The sequence below is a fragment of the Xiphophorus maculatus genome, chromosome 5, assembly GCF_002775205.1.
Source record: "Xiphophorus maculatus strain JP 163 A chromosome 5, X_maculatus-5.0-male, whole genome shotgun sequence".
NCBI classification, from domain to species: domain Eukaryota; kingdom Metazoa; phylum Chordata; class Actinopteri; order Cyprinodontiformes; family Poeciliidae; genus Xiphophorus; species Xiphophorus maculatus.
In genome coordinates, this window is record NC_036447.1 from 7,076,699 (window position 1) to 7,095,415 (window position 18,717).

The following is an 18,717-nucleotide window of genomic DNA, read 5'->3' on the forward strand; positions in this document are numbered from 1 at the left end:
AAAACACAACAGAAACAATCCAGCAAAAAACCGAATAACCCGTACTTCAAATCAATGTATTTTCTCTCTGATGATCCTGAAGGGTTAATCCCGTTTCTCTGAATCCACTGCTTTTTTTCAGCAGGAAAACATGGGCAGGTCATACCAGTTTGGGTGAACTGCAATGTCCAGCAGAGGGCGCAGCTCCTGCTAGACGGCCGTTACAAAGCCGGAAGATGGGTTACGGCTCGCCATCTTGTTTCTCACTAGCGGAATCCAACTCAGCAATCGACTCGGAATTTCCCGGTCCAATTTCCAGCAGAACCTCAAAGACCTGGTTTTATAACCAACAAAGCATAACAGAAGTTCTTTTAACTTTGCTTTGTACTAAATAAAATAATATACTCGCCGATTTGGCGGCTGAACATCGTGTGTGGGGGTTGGTGGGGTGAAGAGGGGGAGAGGAGAGCATGCTTCACCCACACCAGCTCATCCGTTACTTCCACGGTTTTTAAACATAAAACAACATAAATGCGCTACTTTAGCTTTCCGTTTCAATTAAATAAAATTATCTTACAAATAACATCCTTCACAGAAAATAAAACACACTTTTTAACTCACCAAGTCCAGTTCTGTGACATATAACACTCTCGAACGCAGTCAGTTTAAAAAAATGCGGAAAGCTCCTACTCCAAAAATGGAAAAAGGTTTCCAGACAGCAGGTAGACTTTTAATCGTCGATTTTCTCTTATTTTTCTCTCTTTTACAGCACAACTTATTTAGCTTCTTCGTTCTCTCTGCTTCTTGTTTGCTCTCTCTGCTTCTTCTTCTAGCGCGAGAGAGAACGTAGCAATCCGATTGGCTGGAGCAAGTCACATGGGCTACACATCAGTGTGACCCTTCAGAATAAGAGCTTTTTCTCACACTTGACGGTTTTAGCTGCTGACAAAATAATTAAACTCTTTTTTGTACGGTTTTAAACTAAATAAAATATCATAACATGAAATACATCATTTATAATGTCTATAATTATAATTTTCCTATTTTAACTATTTTAAGACCTATTTATTTATTTATTTCCTATTTATGCATTTTATAGCTATTTCTATGAAAAGGCTTATATTTATTGAGGGCTATGTTAATCTGGGTTACAACTGGATTTTAAAAAAATCAATGTCTGTATTTTTAACGAATTTAAAAAAAACAAGCTGTTTAAACATGTAAAAATAAGTTTAGTAAGTTTAGTAAGTAAAAACTAAATAAATCTTCAGTTTTGTAAATGTGGCAACTTGTGGCAGTGTGTGCCAAAGTCAAAATGCCGAGGTATTTTTAAAAGCTGCATCAATCTTTGATTTCCATAGGTGGATCAATGGCCTCCAAAAGTTTGTAGCCTTATTTTTAATACTACTAAAAGGTTTATTTTCTGTATAATGTAGTAAAAAATTCTGGCAAACGACAACAAAATCCAAATTGTTTTATGTTCCATCCACATTTTCTCTGAAACTATAAGAGCTGCTGTCATACTTACACTTCAAATGGAGTCTCTTAAGAGTCAGCTTTATTTTGATTCCAGGATTATTGAGGCAGAGCTTGTGGAGCTTATGTTAAGCTGCTGGGTTACGCAGCAGGACAATGATTAAAAAAAATATCAGAAAGTACCGATGTGAATGGTCAACATCAGTGACGTGTGGTCAGGGGAGGCAAGTGAGGCATAATGGAAAAATATGATAAAATAATTTATATTGCTATTTTAACCCTGTGGTTTGTACTGTGAAGTATTTATTTTTTATTTAGCTTCACCAATATTGATTATTTTTTCTTCAAAATCGCTGAACTTTTGCATTTTCCCATCCCAGGTGAGGCAGCAGGAGCTGAGCCTCACCTGGGATTGCGCAACCTCTGGCTAACTGCACTGGCTGCCATTTGAGGAGAGCGTGCTAATCCTGTCTGTATGTCGCCAATAAAATGGTTAAAATACATTTAATGTATGAACTGATTTTCCATAATTTAGCTTATGCATATAATGCACAGTGTTTTTTGTCACCAAGTGTGTGTGTAATGTGTTTCGTGTGCTGAGGAGCGATCATAAACAGCAGAGAACAGATTCGAGGTGAGGCAGGCAGTTCTCCTGCCTCATGGCAGGGGGCGCTCATGATCCCAGACATTGTGACTCCACAACCACAGAGAAAGAAACAGTAACAGCGAGCTAGCCATACAGTAAAGGTGTGTAAATAACTCGAAATGCCTCCAGTTGTAGAAGTGGTAGTTCATGGTTTCATGGTGGCCAGACACATTTGTTGCCTTTAGAAACAACAGCAGACTTCACATTAGGGTGAGCAAAGACAATCAGAAATAGACTAATATTTTAATTCCAGGCTGTATATATTAAGGTGTGGTCTGTGAGTGTTTTTTAAATGGATTGAGCCTGAAACAACTAGACTCACCACTGGTCGTTTCAACAGCTTGATGACAGGAAATAGAATCCGAACCAGTTCTTAGAAATAAGGGGAAAATACTTTTTTTCCCCAGATGATTAAGTAGGTTTGGATAGTTTTTTCTTTCATAAATGAAATGATTTAAAAACTGTTTTTTGTATTCACTCAGGTTATCGTTCATTTTGAAAAAAAATAACTGATGAAAAAAAAAGAAGAAGAAATGTGTAACTGTTGTATATATTTTCTGTTTGGAGCGATCGCTCATCTGGGCGTCAGAAACCGGCGCTCAGACTGGCGTCTTTGGATTTAATGCTTATTTAAAATGACTGAAGGTGACTGTGTGCCAGTCTAAACACTACCAGGCCTTTCTCTTTTTTAACAGGGATGAGTTGATGATGATGTGGCTTGAATTGGACAGAGTCGCCGTGGAGTCTATGCAGAGACATCCACATATATCAGACTGTTTCCAGCTCCCTGGAAGGAGCTGCATGCTGGGATATTGACAACCTGCAGGCCTGCACGCTGAGACACAAAGGCAGCAGAGACCTGCATCAGCTTTTACACTCACATCTATGTTTTCTATGCTTAATGAGAGACTGTGCACAAATGAGAAATGTTTTACATTTCAAAATATGTTTCACTGCTTACATGTAACATCTGCATCTTCAATTCATCTTTGTTTGGATTTGAGTTTTGTCCTTTCAAACCTTCACAAGATGTCTTATTTGTGTAAAATGTGTAAGTTTACGTTTCAGTCATTCATTGCACAATTTTACTGCCATATCTCTGAGACTGAGAAGCAATAAATACCAGTGCAAAAGTATTCATACCCCTGGGCGAATAAATATTTTGTCGTGTTACAAACAGAAGCTTTAAGGTATTTTCTAGGGGACAGTAAAAAATTTGCTTCCATGTAGATGAACTCTGTTTAATGCTGAAGGACATTGGTTACACTGGATGCTAAAATAATTTACCATCCTTCTTCATAGTTGTATTACACATTTCAGCAGCAAAAACAGTCAAAAGAGGTTTACATCATAAAAACATCATAAACATATCTTACAGTCACCAAATGCTATCGTTAAAATTAGCGTTACACATTAAAATGTTGGTTCATTTTCCATTTATGATGTTTCAAAATCAACTCCAATCAGCTGGGTTTTTAGTCTGGATTTAAAGGAACTCAGTGTTTTGGCTGTTTTGCAGTTTTCTGGAAGTTTGTTCCAGATTTGTGGTGCATAAAAGCTGAAAGCTGCTTCTCCATGTTTGGCTCTGGTTCTGGGGATGCAGAGCAGAACCAGAACCAGAAGACGTGAGAGGTCTGGAAGGTTGCTATGACAACAGCAAATCTTTAATCTATTGTGTTGCTAAGCCGTTCAGTGATTTATAAACTAAAAACAGCATTTTAAAGTCTATTCTTTGAGCTACAGGGAACCAGTGCAGGGACTTTAGAACTGGGTGATGTGATTTAACTTCCTGGTTTTAGTCAGAACTCCAGCAGCAGCGTTCTGGATCAGCTGCAGCTGGAGGATTTTTTAGGCAGACCTGAGAAGACACTGTTGTAGTAATCGATGTGACTAAAGAGAAACGCATGTGTTACCGGTAGACTGCCGCGTTGCGATCAGATAAACCACCAGACACCAAGTTTGAATTCGGAGGCGGTTTCTGTTTATTCAACCTGACAATCGGGAGATGTTAGCGTTAGCTCATAGGATGTACTGCAGATCTCCAGCATGATCTATTGCAAAAATAATACTGTTAGCATGTTTTGATAACGCCATAAGTGAAACAATGTGTCAGTTAAACTAAAACTGGCATCATGGTCAAAATAAAATGAAACGTTTAGCACCATTAAATGTTATGAAGGTGTAATAATGACTTAAGTGAACATACACCTATCATTAGTACACGCAAAAAAATAAACCCTTGAAATATATTAATAAAAGGATTGCAGTGGATTGTGAAATGTGCCTCTTCCCAGTGAAACAAACAACAAAAGATAAGAGGAAATGAAGAACTTACATTGACAACAGTCCTGGAGGACAAAAGGAGAAAAAAGTGAGGTGGAGCAGGAGGACCAAACCCAGTCAGATATGAACAGACAAATGCATCAAAAAACACATTTTGTGTGATTATACTAATATTAACATGGACCCAGTTACACATGGATGAGTTTCTCTAGATCACACATGTCAAACTCAAATTCGGTCCACCATAGCCTTTTATGTGGCCCTCTATTCTATACTAAACACTGCGTGTGCTTAAATATTATTTTATCAATCAAATCAATGCAGTTTCACACAAAATTAACAAATCCCCACACTTTTTGAGCTAATAATTGGAAGTTTACAGCAGATTTTTCTCAAAAGTTGTCAGAAACTTTCTTACTTGTTCTAAACAGCTGCCTCAGCTATAATTGATGTCAGATTATAGTCCATGATCTATATAGCGAGTCATAAAAAGCTGCATTTACCACCATGAGCGCAAATATTTCCAAATTAGTATCACAAACACTTAGATTTTTATTGCAAAAAGTCACAAAAAGAATCACCAAATCCTGGAGGGACAGAAAAGACGTTCAATAATATTTAATTTTAAGAATTCCTTGACATTTTAACAGTTTGTGAACAGGTTTTTATCAATACATTCTGGCTCTTTAAGAGCGTTCATGATCTTGACTTGGCCCAAAACAAAAATAAGTTTGACACTGCTGGTCTAAATCTTGCTGGGACATCAGTCCTTTGACCCTGAAAATATTGTTCAGGTGATAGAAGGCCGACTTTGTAACTGTCTTTATGTGACTCTGAAGGCTCAGGTCAGAGTTCATCTCTACACCCAGATTTTGGGCCTGATTACTTGTTTTTAGCTGCAATTACTGAAGTTGAAGCCACTTCACACAAAAAACTGTTAAATGCATTAAAGTTTGCGACCAAGTATGAACAGGTTCAGGAAGTATGAATGTTTTTCTAAAAAACTGTGAATGACTGACATACACAGCTTCCTGATTCAAACATATTTCAGGTCCCAAATGTTCCCAAAAGTCCGAGAGTCGCAATCAGCTCGCTTTGACTGCAGCATTTTTGTGCATAAACACAAATGTTCCAACCTGTCAGAGTGAGATATTCTGTAAACATCTTGTTTTCTTCCCCCAAACCTCTACGCTCAATACTTTTCTTTTATGCCAAGAAGTTTGGCTTTCTGCTTCATGGCCATACAAATAATCCCCCTGATTCAGAGAGTTGGCCTTACATTTAGTGTTTTGAAAGTGAAATAGTTATTTTTAATGTCTGGAAACTGTATTATGATGAGAAAGCTTCTACTGTTTGAGCAGCTCACATTTTAGAGCTGCAGAAAAGAAGAAATGGAAAGACAATCAGTTTTAAGGGAGTTGGAGATCTCACGAGTAGAGACATGACTCCTGTTGAGCTTTGAGTAAATAAATCATGAAATCTTTTGAATGATCTAACAATCTCTTTGTACTTCTAAGTAAACTGTATTTAAGCTTTCTAAGCAAGCACAGGGTTACAGTAGAGAGGAATGATTTTCTTTTAACAGGAAGTAACCACAAATATACAGGAAGTGAGAAGTAGGGAGCATTTCCAACCAGATATAGATCAGGACAGCTACAGTCACACTCCAAAAGTTACAAAAAGGGAAAAAAATGTGTTTCAAAAATAGATTTGTACAATTCGAATATGTTTTTTACGAAGAAAGAAAAGATTTTAAAGAATTTACTCGAATTTCAAAAGTTTTCTTTGGCAAAAGAGTGATTTATCATTAAGTAGTCTAAACGTTTTAGATAATTAAATGAAAAAGTATTAATAATTTGTTAACAAGCAGCAGCAATTCCCAATGAATTAATTATCTGATCCCAACAGAACTCAGTTCAGAATCCACCGGGTCTGACCTTCCCGTGGAGCATGAAGTCAAGGCCTCTGATGGGATTTCATCCACCTGCGGAGGGAAACACGGCGCGGAGGGAGACGGAGGGGTGACAAGCAGGCGAGCAAAGAGGAAAGGGGCTGATAGGAGCAGATTAGGCCGCGCTAAAAACGTCGGTAAGTTTTCGTGGAGGAATTTTAATTGCTGCTTATCGGCCCAGTGCGGGTATTAATGCGACAGGCAAGATAAGGAGGACAGCGGGCTGCACGGCCGCTGCAGAGCGAGGCAGGCAGGGGACGCCTTCAGTCAGCTGGAGCTCAAAAAATGTTATTTTTCAGGCACACCGGATGAGTTTAAGGTTGTTTATTGGCATGTTAAGCTCTTCCCTCATGTGTTGTGCTCTGTATAAGCACTGGAAGAAAATGTCCATACAATACAGCTGGTAATAACACTGGAGGTGAGTCCAGATTCATCATGCATAAACTACGGAGTTATTTCACTTTAAAAAAAAAAAAATCTGAACTGAATTTGCTTTCAGTTTCTAAATGTATGGCAAACCTGACATTTATTATTATTATTATTATTATTATTATTATTATTATTATTATTATTATTATTATTATTATTATTATTATTATTATTATTATTATTATCATTATCAGACAGCTGCAGCTGCTCGTGTTCTCACTAAAACTAGGAAAGTAGAGAGAGCACATCACCACGTTTCTAAAGTCCCTAATTCCCGCAACTAAAAAATAAAATAGACATTAAAATATTTGTGTTTTTAAATGACTGATTTAGCACCAGAATAAATCAGATCTGTTGTTGTTGTATCAACTTTCCAGACCTCTATGTGGAGAAACAGCATTCTGTTTTTAAGCGCCAAAATACGGAACAAACTTCCAGAAAACCGTAAAACGGCTGAAACACCGAGTTCATTTAAATCAAAGTTAAAACGTCTTTGTTTAGAATTACCTATTTGAATACTATTAATAAGTGAAAAAATAATTTATTTGAGTCTTTATTTACTCTCCCGTATCATGACAATGCATTGTTCTCCTATTTTCTGTATTAGCCATAAAGTCCTTGAATCGTCTTGTTGCTGAGATGTGATGTAAATAATCTTGTATTGCTTTACCTTGCAAAACCCTTAACTTGTATGAGACTGTATGAAATAAGAGCATATTAGATTATTTTTTCTAACAGTGTGTCGGTGTCCGGTGTCAGGTTCACCGGTCAAAACCGGAACAAATTGTTATATAATTACAGAATGAGAACCAGACACAGACATCAGGGTGTGACAACAAGTTCTCTCAAAAATTACTTTTCAAAACAATAATAATAATAAAAAAAACCTTTACCACTATTTCTAAACATGACAAAGAAGCGCATTGGTTTTCTTTTTATTAAGTTAGAGCTGTTTTGAATGAATTAAATTTTAAAAAGCTACAAGCGTTGTATTTACTAATCAGCTGACTGGGTAAATTAACAAGCAAACAAAATTACGCAGCAGAAAACATATTGAGCAAAAGATGGTCTGAAAATCACATCTCAACTCAACCGTTTTAGTTTTGCATAAAAAATTACAGGCATGTTATTTGAGGGATTGTAAAGATCGTGTCATATTTAGCTGCACTTTGTTTATATTCTTTAATAAATAGAAGCGACAGATCATTTTATACATGTTGGTTTTACATCTTTTCAGTCGCACAGTGAAAATCCCAAACGTAGACATTTTACGCAAACACGTTGCCAGTAGCGGTTCGCCCTTATCATGTAAGATTCGCTACTGCTACAGTCTGAAAGTGTGTATTTATGTTTTCTTCTGTGCGTGAAAGTGTAAAAAGATAACACATTTTGAGAGAGTAAAAAGTGTTTCACAACGGGGGTTTGGATTTAGTTTCATCCCGCGCAAGGCACACTGCCCTAAATCGGTCTTCGAGGACCGACATTGGGCATCCATTAGAGGTTTCCCTGCTTTGATGTGCCTGATTCAACTGATTGGAGTTCAACAAACACCCTTTAATCAGTCATCAATTGAAATCGGCTGGACTGAAGCAAGGCAATACCTAAGACATGCAGGGCAGTGTGGCTTGAGGACCAGGGTTGGGAAACACTGGATTAAATCACCACATTCCAGCTCGAGTTACGATGTGTTGCTGTGAAAGTTTAAAATCAGATAAAGAGCTAAACTTCAACGTCTCTTCCATAAGTTCCCCCATTTTGCACATGTAAAAAAAAGTAAACAATTACAAGCAAAGGTTTTTGGGAAACCTTGGCCTTGAAGCTGCTGGAAGAGTCGCTCCTCTTCCTGAGGCCTACTGAGACATGCAGGAACCCATGTTAGCACTAAACAGTTTGCTCAGCACAAAGTGAAAGTCTAAAAGAGTTCAAAACATTTGGGGCTGTAGTAAACAAGGGAGTTTTAATGTTTCCCGGCCCAAAATGTGTGCGTAAAATGTGTCCAAATGCGCTCCCAGAAACGGCGTCTGTAACCGCGTCCAGCAGATTTTTCCATGTGGAAAATAAAACTGGGGAACGTGCGGTTACGTCACGTACTTCCCACCTTCCCAGGGTTCTTCCTCCGTCCCGCATGGACTTTCTATTTCACACACACTCCTCCCCCTCGCTCCAAAAAGAGGCAGAGACGCTCCGACACTCCTGTCCGAACTCTCCTTACAAAGCCCGACATTATATCTGTCAGAGAGGAGGGCTGCATGGACGAACCCGGCGATAATAGCCGTGATTTACCGCGATTTATGGCCATGAAGGATTCCAGAAGCTTAGCGGACCTCCAATTACCCACGCTTCCGAGGTGGATTGTTTGCTAGAGAAAGAGCGGGGACTGCAGAAAGGGAGTGCATGTTACTCGGCGGGCTTCATTTCGTCGATGCCGGAGAGCTGGAGCTGGATGACATGATGCTGCAGAGCCCGCTCACCTCCACGCCGTTTTCCGTCAAGGATATCCTCAAGCTGGAGCAGCAGCAGCAGCAGCAGCAGCAGCAGCAACAGTCCGGCTCCCTGGAGCTCCCGCACCGCGTCCACAGCCAGCAGCACTTGACTCGCTCTCCGTCCCAGCAGCAGCAGCAGCCGCAGCACTTCCAAAGCCCGCCGTCATGCATGCTGGCCGTGCCTCGGGATAGCCCGTCTTTCTCGGACAGTGAGGACAACCTGGCGTACCTCAGCGCGCTGGCGGTGCGCGATGAGGAGCGCGGGGACCCCAGCCTCTCCCCGAGCATGTACGTCCATCCCGGGCTGCAGGGAGCCAAGCTGGAGGCCGCAGAGCTGGAGGCGCAGGAGAGCAGTGAGTTTAAACCACATCCACGCGGTCCTCTGACGGAGAGGAACTTCAGTAAACAGCGTTAAAGAGTGGAATCATTTGGCTGCAAAAACTGACCCCATATTTCACTGAGGGATTGTTGCATGTTGGGCTCTACTGTCATTAACTGATGTTGGTCAACAAAACATACCCTCCTAAAATAATGGCCTAAGTAATTTTCGCCTAAAGTGATTTTAGTATATAAAAAAAATCACAACCACTTTCCTTCAAAATAAAAAAAATCACTTTTGACAACAAGAAAGAAAGAAATAATGAAAGAGAAACACTTGGGTCATTATTTTAGAAGCTGAGGAAATCTGTTAGGGCTGGGCGATATGAACTGAAAATTTTATCACGATATTTTGTCGTACTGTTGTGATAACAAAAAAATCTGATGGAAACTAGTTATTTATTTTTTTTTAGTTAACAGCATTCATAGCACCAAAGACTTAAATGCTGGTCTTGGAAAAATATTCCTATTTTGATACAAACTTCTCCAGGACGCCACAATATTAAAGAATTAACCAATCAATTGTATCTGTATAGCACATTTCAGCAACAAGGCAGCTTAAAGTGCTTTACATCGTAAAAAACATAAAAATAAAAATATCATACAGGCACTAGTGATTATATTTAGTCGAGTGCCATCATCAATACACATCAAATATGTTGGTCAATGTTCCAGTGATTGTGTTTTGTATGTGAAAATTAGTGAGTGTTTATTTAATTATATTTTCGAATTAACTCATGTTTACTGATGGTCTCGTGAATAAACTGTAGAAATCGGTAAAAATGCATAGTTTATTTAACATTAACTGAAGTTTATGTGATAACGATAAATCAACACTGTTATATTGACAAGAAAAGTTTCACGATAAATGATAAACGATATGATGAATGCAATTTATGTTAATCTGTTTAAAGCTAAATCATAATAATTAATTATGGTGGGTTTAAAAAAAAAAAAAAATGTACTCGATACTGAAAACGGATGTCCCGAAAAATATGTCTGGATTTTATTAATTTACTTAAATAATTTTAGTTTATGAATTCACCTGGGCATTGTAGTGTGAATTATCGCTTGGCATCCACCAAAAAAAAAAAAAACACAATTCTGTCAAATCTACATGGAAAAACACAGTAAATTAAACTAAGACTATTGAAAACAACAAGAAGATTCAGGGATGTTTTTCTACCTTCCCTCGCCGAGCAGCAGGTTCCGACGTTGTTCCAATAAAGAGCTATCAAATGGCGGGAGGCTGAGACGGATCCAGGGAAGTGCGCACATGTCAAACACTTTCTAGTGGTTCGGCTGCGCGGCTCTGTTATGATGTGTGGACCATAAGCCGACAATTAGTTTAAAGAGGCTTGTAGAAGAAGTGACACGGAGAAGTAGCGCTGATAAACACAGACAGGATGGATATCGACTGTTCAGCTTCGAAACGTGCAGACATTTTACTATTAAAAAAATTAGGAAAAGTCGAAGATTCATTAGGCTGAAAAAACTGTTTTAGGAGTAAAATTAAAATAAATAAATAACGCACGATTATCAACAATAGAGGAAAACATTATTGTAATAAGATAGACCAATTAATAACTAAGAATTTTTGCTTTATTTTTACATTTTTACGTTTACAGATACAAAAAAATAAATGGAATAAAAATAATGTGTTGTGGCAACCTACACTGACAAAACAGATGGTTAAAATGTAACCAATCAAATCACTTTGACAATTTATTTGGGGAATTTTAAATTTTTTTATCCCATCTCTCAATAGACATATAAATTAGTTCATGCAGGCAATTATAAAACGTTCTTGCTTAAATAAATTTGATCAATATAATTTGCTTTAATCAGGTTTGTACTTGCATGTTAAAAACAAACAATAAAGACAGAAACTCCTGGACTGGGATTAACTAATCTTAAACATTACATGTACAAGCTTGATGTGTTTGTAAATCACTTAATGCCTAAAATTGAAGGCCCTTCAGATTCAATTTTTATAGTGTATCCTTCCATTGTTGACACATGACAGATGGACAAATGTGGGATTTGTGGCAGCGTTTATCCGTAGTGGCCAATGTATGAATGTGTGTTGAATAAATTACATTCTCAAACAGTATTTCAAAAGGTCTTGCAGCCTGAGGTGAGATGTGACGTTTCACCGTGACAACGTGATGCGCTCCCGAAATCCGTTCCGAGTTCATTTGTGGTTCATTGTGGGAATTATTCCCACATTTTCTTCTTTTATGTAAATACCTATTTTATTTAAATCAGCACCAAAGTGCTGTGCAAAAACGAGAATAAATGGACGGGGAAAAGTTAAATAATGAAACTAAAACATCAGCAGAGAAGTTAATTCAATACTAACAAATAAAAATAAGTTTTTTATTATTTAAAAAGAACTTAGCTTGTTTCTCCATCTAATTTTCCACCTTATGCCAGTACAGTGCTAGAAAACAAACAATGATGTAACTCGACTCTCCCGTTTCACCCAGAGAACTGCGGCTTGGTGTCCCGGGAAGACGCAGCGGAGGGCGGGCTCGGTGAGTCGGAGAGGCCGGTGCAGAAGCAGAGGAGCCGGCGGAGACCCCGGGTCCTCTTCTCCCAGGCGCAGGTCTTCGAGTTGGAGCGGCGCTTCAAGCAGCAGCGCTACCTGTCCGCCCCGGAGCGGGAGCACCTGGCCACCACCCTGAAGCTCACCTCCAACCAGGTGAAGATCTGGTTCCAGAACCGCCGCTACAAATGCAAGCGCCAGCGGCAGGACAAGTCTCTGGAGGCGGCCGGGCAGCAGCACCACCCGCCCCCGCCGCGGCGCGTCGCCGTGCCGGTGCTGGTGCGAGACGGGAAGCCGTGTCTGGGCGGTGCGCAGAGCTACGCCGCTGCCGCCGCCGCCGCGCCCTACGGCTCCAACCCGTACAGCTATAACGGATACCCGGCTTACGCCTACAGCAGCCCGGCGTACAACAGCAACTACAGCTGCTCGTACACCAGCATCCCCGCCCTGCCGCCGTCCAGCACCCCGAACGCCTTCATGAACATGAACTTGGGAAACGTGGGCGGCCTCGGCGGCTCCCCGCAGGCCCAAACACATCAAGGGACAGCGGTCACTTCCTGCCAGGGCTCCCTGCAGGGGATCCGCGCCTGGTAGCCTCTCCGGAACAGAACAAGTGTCCTTTCTTTTTTATCAAACTTTTTCCTTTTCTTCTTTTTTTATCAACTCATTTGGTGCAAAATGTCTGAATGGCAGTATTTCCTACTCAACTGTTCGGGCCAAAGAACAAGACTTTGCGTGGAGGCTGAATGTCACTGCAAGGTGGACTTATTTTTTTTTCTTTAAAATTTTTGGTCCACGAATGTGCGCCCCTGGTTAGCGCCGCAAGGCAGAAGCGCAAAGGGGGAAATTGCGCTTGTCCTACCCTAACAGATTTTTTAAATAATTGGTATTAAAATTAAACTTTTTGTTTTTCTAGAGACGAAAGGTGTTTTGGTTCAACAGAGAATTGTTAGTCTATTCACATTTATTCAAATAAAATATTAAAGAGCCAAGGCGTTTTGATTGTGTACTGCAGCTCAGATACTCCTGCGCGCCTAAATACATAAATATTAATGTAATACAGCACGAAGGAAACAAAATGTGTCGCCTCCATAGGGTCAGAGATTTAGATGCTCGGCTGCAAATTGGAAACTGAATTTTGCACATAAACACGTTAAGAGGGGAGCTGCTGGAGGAGGCCGGGCCGCGGGGACTCTTTGTCCCTTTGCCAGGCGCCTTGAAAGGAGGAAGTGTTTCTCCATTTGAGCTCCTTAAAAGGACGCGATTAAGCACCTAAAATACCCCCGAAGAGCGAGCTGCAGCCGGGCTTGGAAAGCAGGAATAATGGCTCTTATTGGATTGCCGGACAAAGGGTGTGTGGTAGGCAGAGCCGACCACTCAGCAAAGACAAAAGCGCACCGGGGCCGTGAGATTGACGTCCTAATATTCCCATTTGAGCGACAGGCAGCGGGTTATTCTGCGCAGAGAAGGGGACACAGAGGGAAAATGTGGTCACTTTTGTTCTCCTTCAGGAGGGTTTTTCTTTCTTTCTCACTTTTTTTTTGTCAGCGCAGAAAAGCTCTGCGGAGATCCCCAGCCGAGAGGCTTCAGGGGCCGCCGGGCTGGAGGTGAAGACAGCGGGGAGGCATTTGTCTGAAAGAAGGGGGTATTATTGCTACAAGTTTCACCATTTACACCGATGAGGAAAATGGACGGGGACATTTTTGGAGAGGGGAGGAGGTTCGCGTCCTCATTATTTCAGAGGAAGGGCGCTATTTCAGGCTGCAGAGCGAAGTTATTCTTTCTCACAGGTGACTCCCACAGCAGAAATCCACGGCTCCTCAAACAGAAGTTGAGAATGAAATTTTCCCCCAAAATAAAACGCGATGAGCTGGAATGAAATAAGTGGCCAGGAAGGGAAGATGCGCGTTCAAAATAACTTTGGAAACGGTCGGCTGTTGATTTATAGACAACAGACAATTCACAAAGAATATCTCAAGACATTATACAAATAAAAACCTATTTACTTGTCCACAGATTCAAAGTCAGTTACATCAATTCGAGTTTTATCCTTTTGTTGAAAACTAAAGTTAATTCCAGTTTATTAATCCAACTGGTAAAATAATTTAAAATCCAGCTGATCTCTCGTCCTGAATGAACAGGTTTCCTCTTCAACTGTAAGTACGAATTCATTTTTTAACTTTCGGTCTTTTTTTTTTTTATTTATTTTTTATTTTTTTTGCAATATGTTTGTTGCCATGACAACAACCCCATTATGCCATATACGTTTCCAAAACGGGCGAGCGGCTGCGCATTTTACAGATCATGAAACCTGGATTTATCTTGAGTTTTAAAATAAATCCAGGTTTGAGTTTCCCTCTTACTTAGAGAAATGAGGAAAAACTGCAGTAAACCAACAGCTTTTCATTCATCCCGGAAAAAAAAAGAGTTTAAAATTGGTGCCATATAATTAGCATTTTTAATAAATTCTGTTAAATATTTCTGATTAGAACTGATGCATTTAGACACCCGAGTAGTTTTTGGATAGAAGTAGTAAACTTAAGTAAATGTTTAATAAATTCAAACAGGTATTTATGATACACCGACGGAAATTTTTTTTTAATTCTAACTATGTATATTTACTAAGATCATTTTCAATCTTTTATTTTGCCCTTTATTAATTAAAAGAGCGGAAAAAAGCGGAACTGGTTCTGATCGTAAAATCTTATTTACTCAGTCATAAACGTTTCCAATTTGCAGCATTTAAACATGTTTCTAAAATCCACATAAAGATTATTGGTAACGAAGAATTTGAGCAGTTCTAAAAATGACAAATTAATGCGTTTTATTACGCGTGTAATAATTGATTTTCTTGCATCGTTTCATTGCTGACTCATGCCGGATATAAATGGGTGGCAGCGTAAGGAATGCGCTGGATGATTTTAATCAAAATATAGCATTTGATCAAAAGTTTCACCAAACCGCCGCCTGCAGTGAGTTGCAAAAAGTAACTTTAAAATGTCAGATGTTAAAATAAATAACGCTCTGTAATATACTTAATAAAGACGTGAAGAATATAAATGGCTAATATTATGACATCCTTTGAAATGTCCTGTTTTTTACTTTGTAATTAAATGTTTCATTTTGACCAAAACTAAATGTTGCCTGAAATGTCTGGGAACAGAAAAAGCGGAAGTCACATCCTGTTCTCTGAAACGGCCTAAATTGCGGTTTTATTCCGGTGCGTTCAATTAACAGTCACTTCCACCTTGCGGCGACTCACACGCGCCCGGAGCCGGTTCTGGTCCGAACTCAGTCCCAACTCGTTCTTTTTCTAACACCTGTCCAGGTATTTGCTGAACTTATCGTCGGGGAAGACAAGCTGTCCAAAACGTTGTGTGAAAATGAGAGTGGGGGAAGCGTCAATTGCTGTTTTCTCTTCGCGTAATTGTTCCTCCAGTCTCAGATCAGCGGTTTCCCAAGGCCATTCTTGTGTAATTACAGCCACACATTCGCGTCTTAATGTGAAAAACAGCAGCTGCAAGTCTGTGGACAAACATCGCGAGAGTATCTTCGGCATCCAAGGTGGGGATTTCTTTTACATCCCCAGCAGCCAACGCGATACTCCAAGTGAAAACGCCACAGGGATATCGTATTGCTTTTAAAATATTTTTGACCGAAAATCAGTGAAAATTGCTACATATTGACAAGTGATCAGGTTTCACCTTTGAGTGTTTGTGAACTGAATGTCTCCGCGGCTCCTCCAGGTGTCTGCGCCGCGGACCAGCTGATCCGCTGTTTGGGGCTAAACAGCGGTGGAAAGGCCCTGATCTCGCCCCCTCCTCGGCTTTCTGCTGCTAATGGGGATCCATTTAGGGGTAAACACGGGGAGCCGATAAGCTGCGCGCCCAGAAGTGCTGCCGGGCCGCGGGACAGAGACTGATGGACGCAAATAAAGGCGAGACACGGAGGCGTCTGGCAGCCAAACACCATCACGTTTTAGAGCCGATAACAGCAGCGTGTGTATCTGTTGCTATACTATTTATAATTCCTTGTTATATTCAGTCAGACCCGGAATTTTTATACCCTACAGGTTTATGGGGGAAATGGATCTGTTTCTCTGTTTATTGAAATTATTTCAGATTGATTTCCTTCTTATCAAACTCTTTACCGGCCTCACAAGCAATCAACTCCTTCAACACTTTCTTTTCTTGGCAACTTTGTGAAATTTTTAAATGACAGTTTAGTGATGAGCTTCAAGATTTTGAGTTCGGAAGATCTCTTTGCCATGACTCTAATTTTCACAGTTTCTCTACCAGATTCAGAACTTTTAAACTACTACCAGTCCGAAGAATCATGCCAGTGAAGTTCAAATCACTTTAAACCCAAAGGAGTATGAATAATTATGTATTAACATTTTATTCACGCTAAATCAGCCTAAAAATTTAATGTTTTTGGACATTTCGGATCACCTGAACTATGTCTGTGTGTGGGCAGCTCCAGAAGTCCTCTCTGTTGGACAGACAATGGATGGGTTTCTAAAAAATAAAAGAAAGAAAATGGTTTACATTCATCTCCTTAGTTTAGGTGTTCAATAGTCTTGGAAACAGACTACACAATCCCTCCCTACACAAGCTTACAGGGCTTTTGCCCATTTTGGGACAAAACAATCATTGTTTTCTTTAAGCTTCCTGAAAACAATATGCGCAGCATCATTGTTCATTCGGAAGATCCACCAGTTTAACTTCCTGGAAGTTTCCAAAGGTGTTGTTTCTATATTTATACATAATATTCTCTCCTATAATGCAAATTGCAAAAGTCTTCATGCAAAACTCCAACACATCACCCTACTTCTCCTTATAATGTAATAATATATATATAATATATAATAATGGTTATTGTGGCCAAACTGTTCAGTTTTGGTTTCATCAGGCCGCAGGACCTTTCTGCAGATAAGAAGAACTATGATCGCTTGTGTTTTTGGAAACTGCTCATAAAAACCGTCTCACTATAGATAAAAACACTTTTACCAGTTTCAGCTTCACAAGGTCTCTTACTTTTGTCCTGGTATTAATATTTTCCATCATTTTTGAAGTAATTTTTGAGATTGTAATATACATACATCCATATATCAATATATATAGAAAGAGTTGCATAGAAGTATATATATATTTGTATTTTTTTATTTTTAAATATTTATTTTTTAAAGTATTTTAAAATATAGATTTTTTAAAATTATTTAAAAAATAAAAAAACATGTTTTTATTATAAATATATATATATATATAAATATTTATTTTAATTTTATTGTAATTTTTATTACACATTTTTATTTTTCTCTTAATTAATTTCTCCTTTTTTGTCTTGCAGCATTTTTATTTAACTGACTCATACGCAGGTTTTTTTGCAACACATTTTACAAATCTAAAAAACAAAACAAAACGCACAACAGCGCACCGAACAATTTTTCCGAACAAAACACCCAATTAAGTTTTCTTCAGTGACTAGACTTATGTCATACCAAACACAGAGAGAAACCCGGCAAATCATTTTGATCTCCTTTAACTCCACATCATCTTACAATAACTAATACTTTCAGCTGCATCAGTAGGAGTTATTGTTCTTGCTGAACTATAATCATAGAAATTGGTGTTAACTCGCTGTGGCACGGGATGCTTTAAAAGCCCTTACACACTTGAGAGGTCTTACTAAGTGTATCATTTGCTGCAGAAAGGCTGATTTGTTTACTTTTCAGCAGCCGCCCCCTGACACACAAATCTCAGACGAACACACACATTTTCACACACCAGTTATCACTTTGCATTCAGCTGGCTTTGTATGCCTGTTGTAGTTCACAAAGACTTTCCACATAGATTCAGGCCCAGAACTGAAAATCCCACTGTCTTGCTGACACAACTCAGGAAAAATGTTTAACTTTAACAATATTTTCCTAATATTTACATCAAGATTAAGAACGTTTTCCTGGTCATATAATTTTCATCGCTCTGAATCTTACATCTAACGGCTGCAATGTGAGAAAATACCAGAGGATTAGCCAAAACGGGGGCAGCAAGCTCAGTTTCATTTGGGCCAGATCAAAAGTCTGAATGTTCTTAAAGGGCCAGAGAGTACTGATAAAACCCAATAAACTGTTAAAATACTAATAAATAGCTGTTTGTTTCAGCATTCAATAAGTGCTTCTTAAAATTAAATCATATTGAACATCTTTTCTCACTAATCAGTCCATCCAGGAGTTTGATTGTTTTTGGGTTTTTTGCAATCAAAATCACAAATTTTGTGATTTAGAAATATTTGTAAGGAATTTTTGCAATATTTGCGCTAATGTGTGAGGTTAAAAGTGACTCTATTACTTGCCTTAGCAATCATGGACCACCAGGCTTAAGCAGCAGTCACTTAAGCTCAATGATTTTGAGAAAAAAATTGCAGTAAAATCAGAAAAAATGTGGAGATTTGTTGATTTTGTGAGTTTTGAGGATTCGTGACAAACTGGAAGGATTTATTGAAGTAATTTGGAGTCTAGAGGGCCTCATAGAAAGCTGCAGCG

General features: G+C 39.1%; 1 protein-coding gene across 1 annotated transcript; it reads left to right on the forward strand.

Annotated features, from left to right (window-relative positions):
• Positions 1–8,938: 8,938 nt before the first annotated feature.
• LOC102231304 (homeobox protein Nkx-2.5-like) lies at positions 8,939–13,165 on the forward strand. Its single transcript, XM_005797464.2, has 2 exons — positions 8,939–9,600; positions 12,115–13,165. The coding sequence occupies exons 1-2, from the start codon at positions 9,159–9,161 to the stop codon at positions 12,765–12,767; spliced, it is 1,095 nt and encodes a 364-aa protein (XP_005797521.1). The 5' UTR covers positions 8,939–9,158; the 3' UTR covers positions 12,768–13,165.
• Positions 13,166–18,717: the final 5,552 nt, after the last annotated feature.

Coding starts and splice junctions, on each gene's coding strand:
- LOC102231304 (XM_005797464.2), top strand. CDS start 9,159: ATGTTACTCGGCGGGCTTCATTTCGTCGATGCCGGAGAGCTGGAGCTG. Junction 9,601..12,114: donor GCTGGAGGCGCAGGAGAGCA/GTGAGTTTAAAC, acceptor CGTTTCACCCAG/AGAACTGCGGCTTGGTGTCC.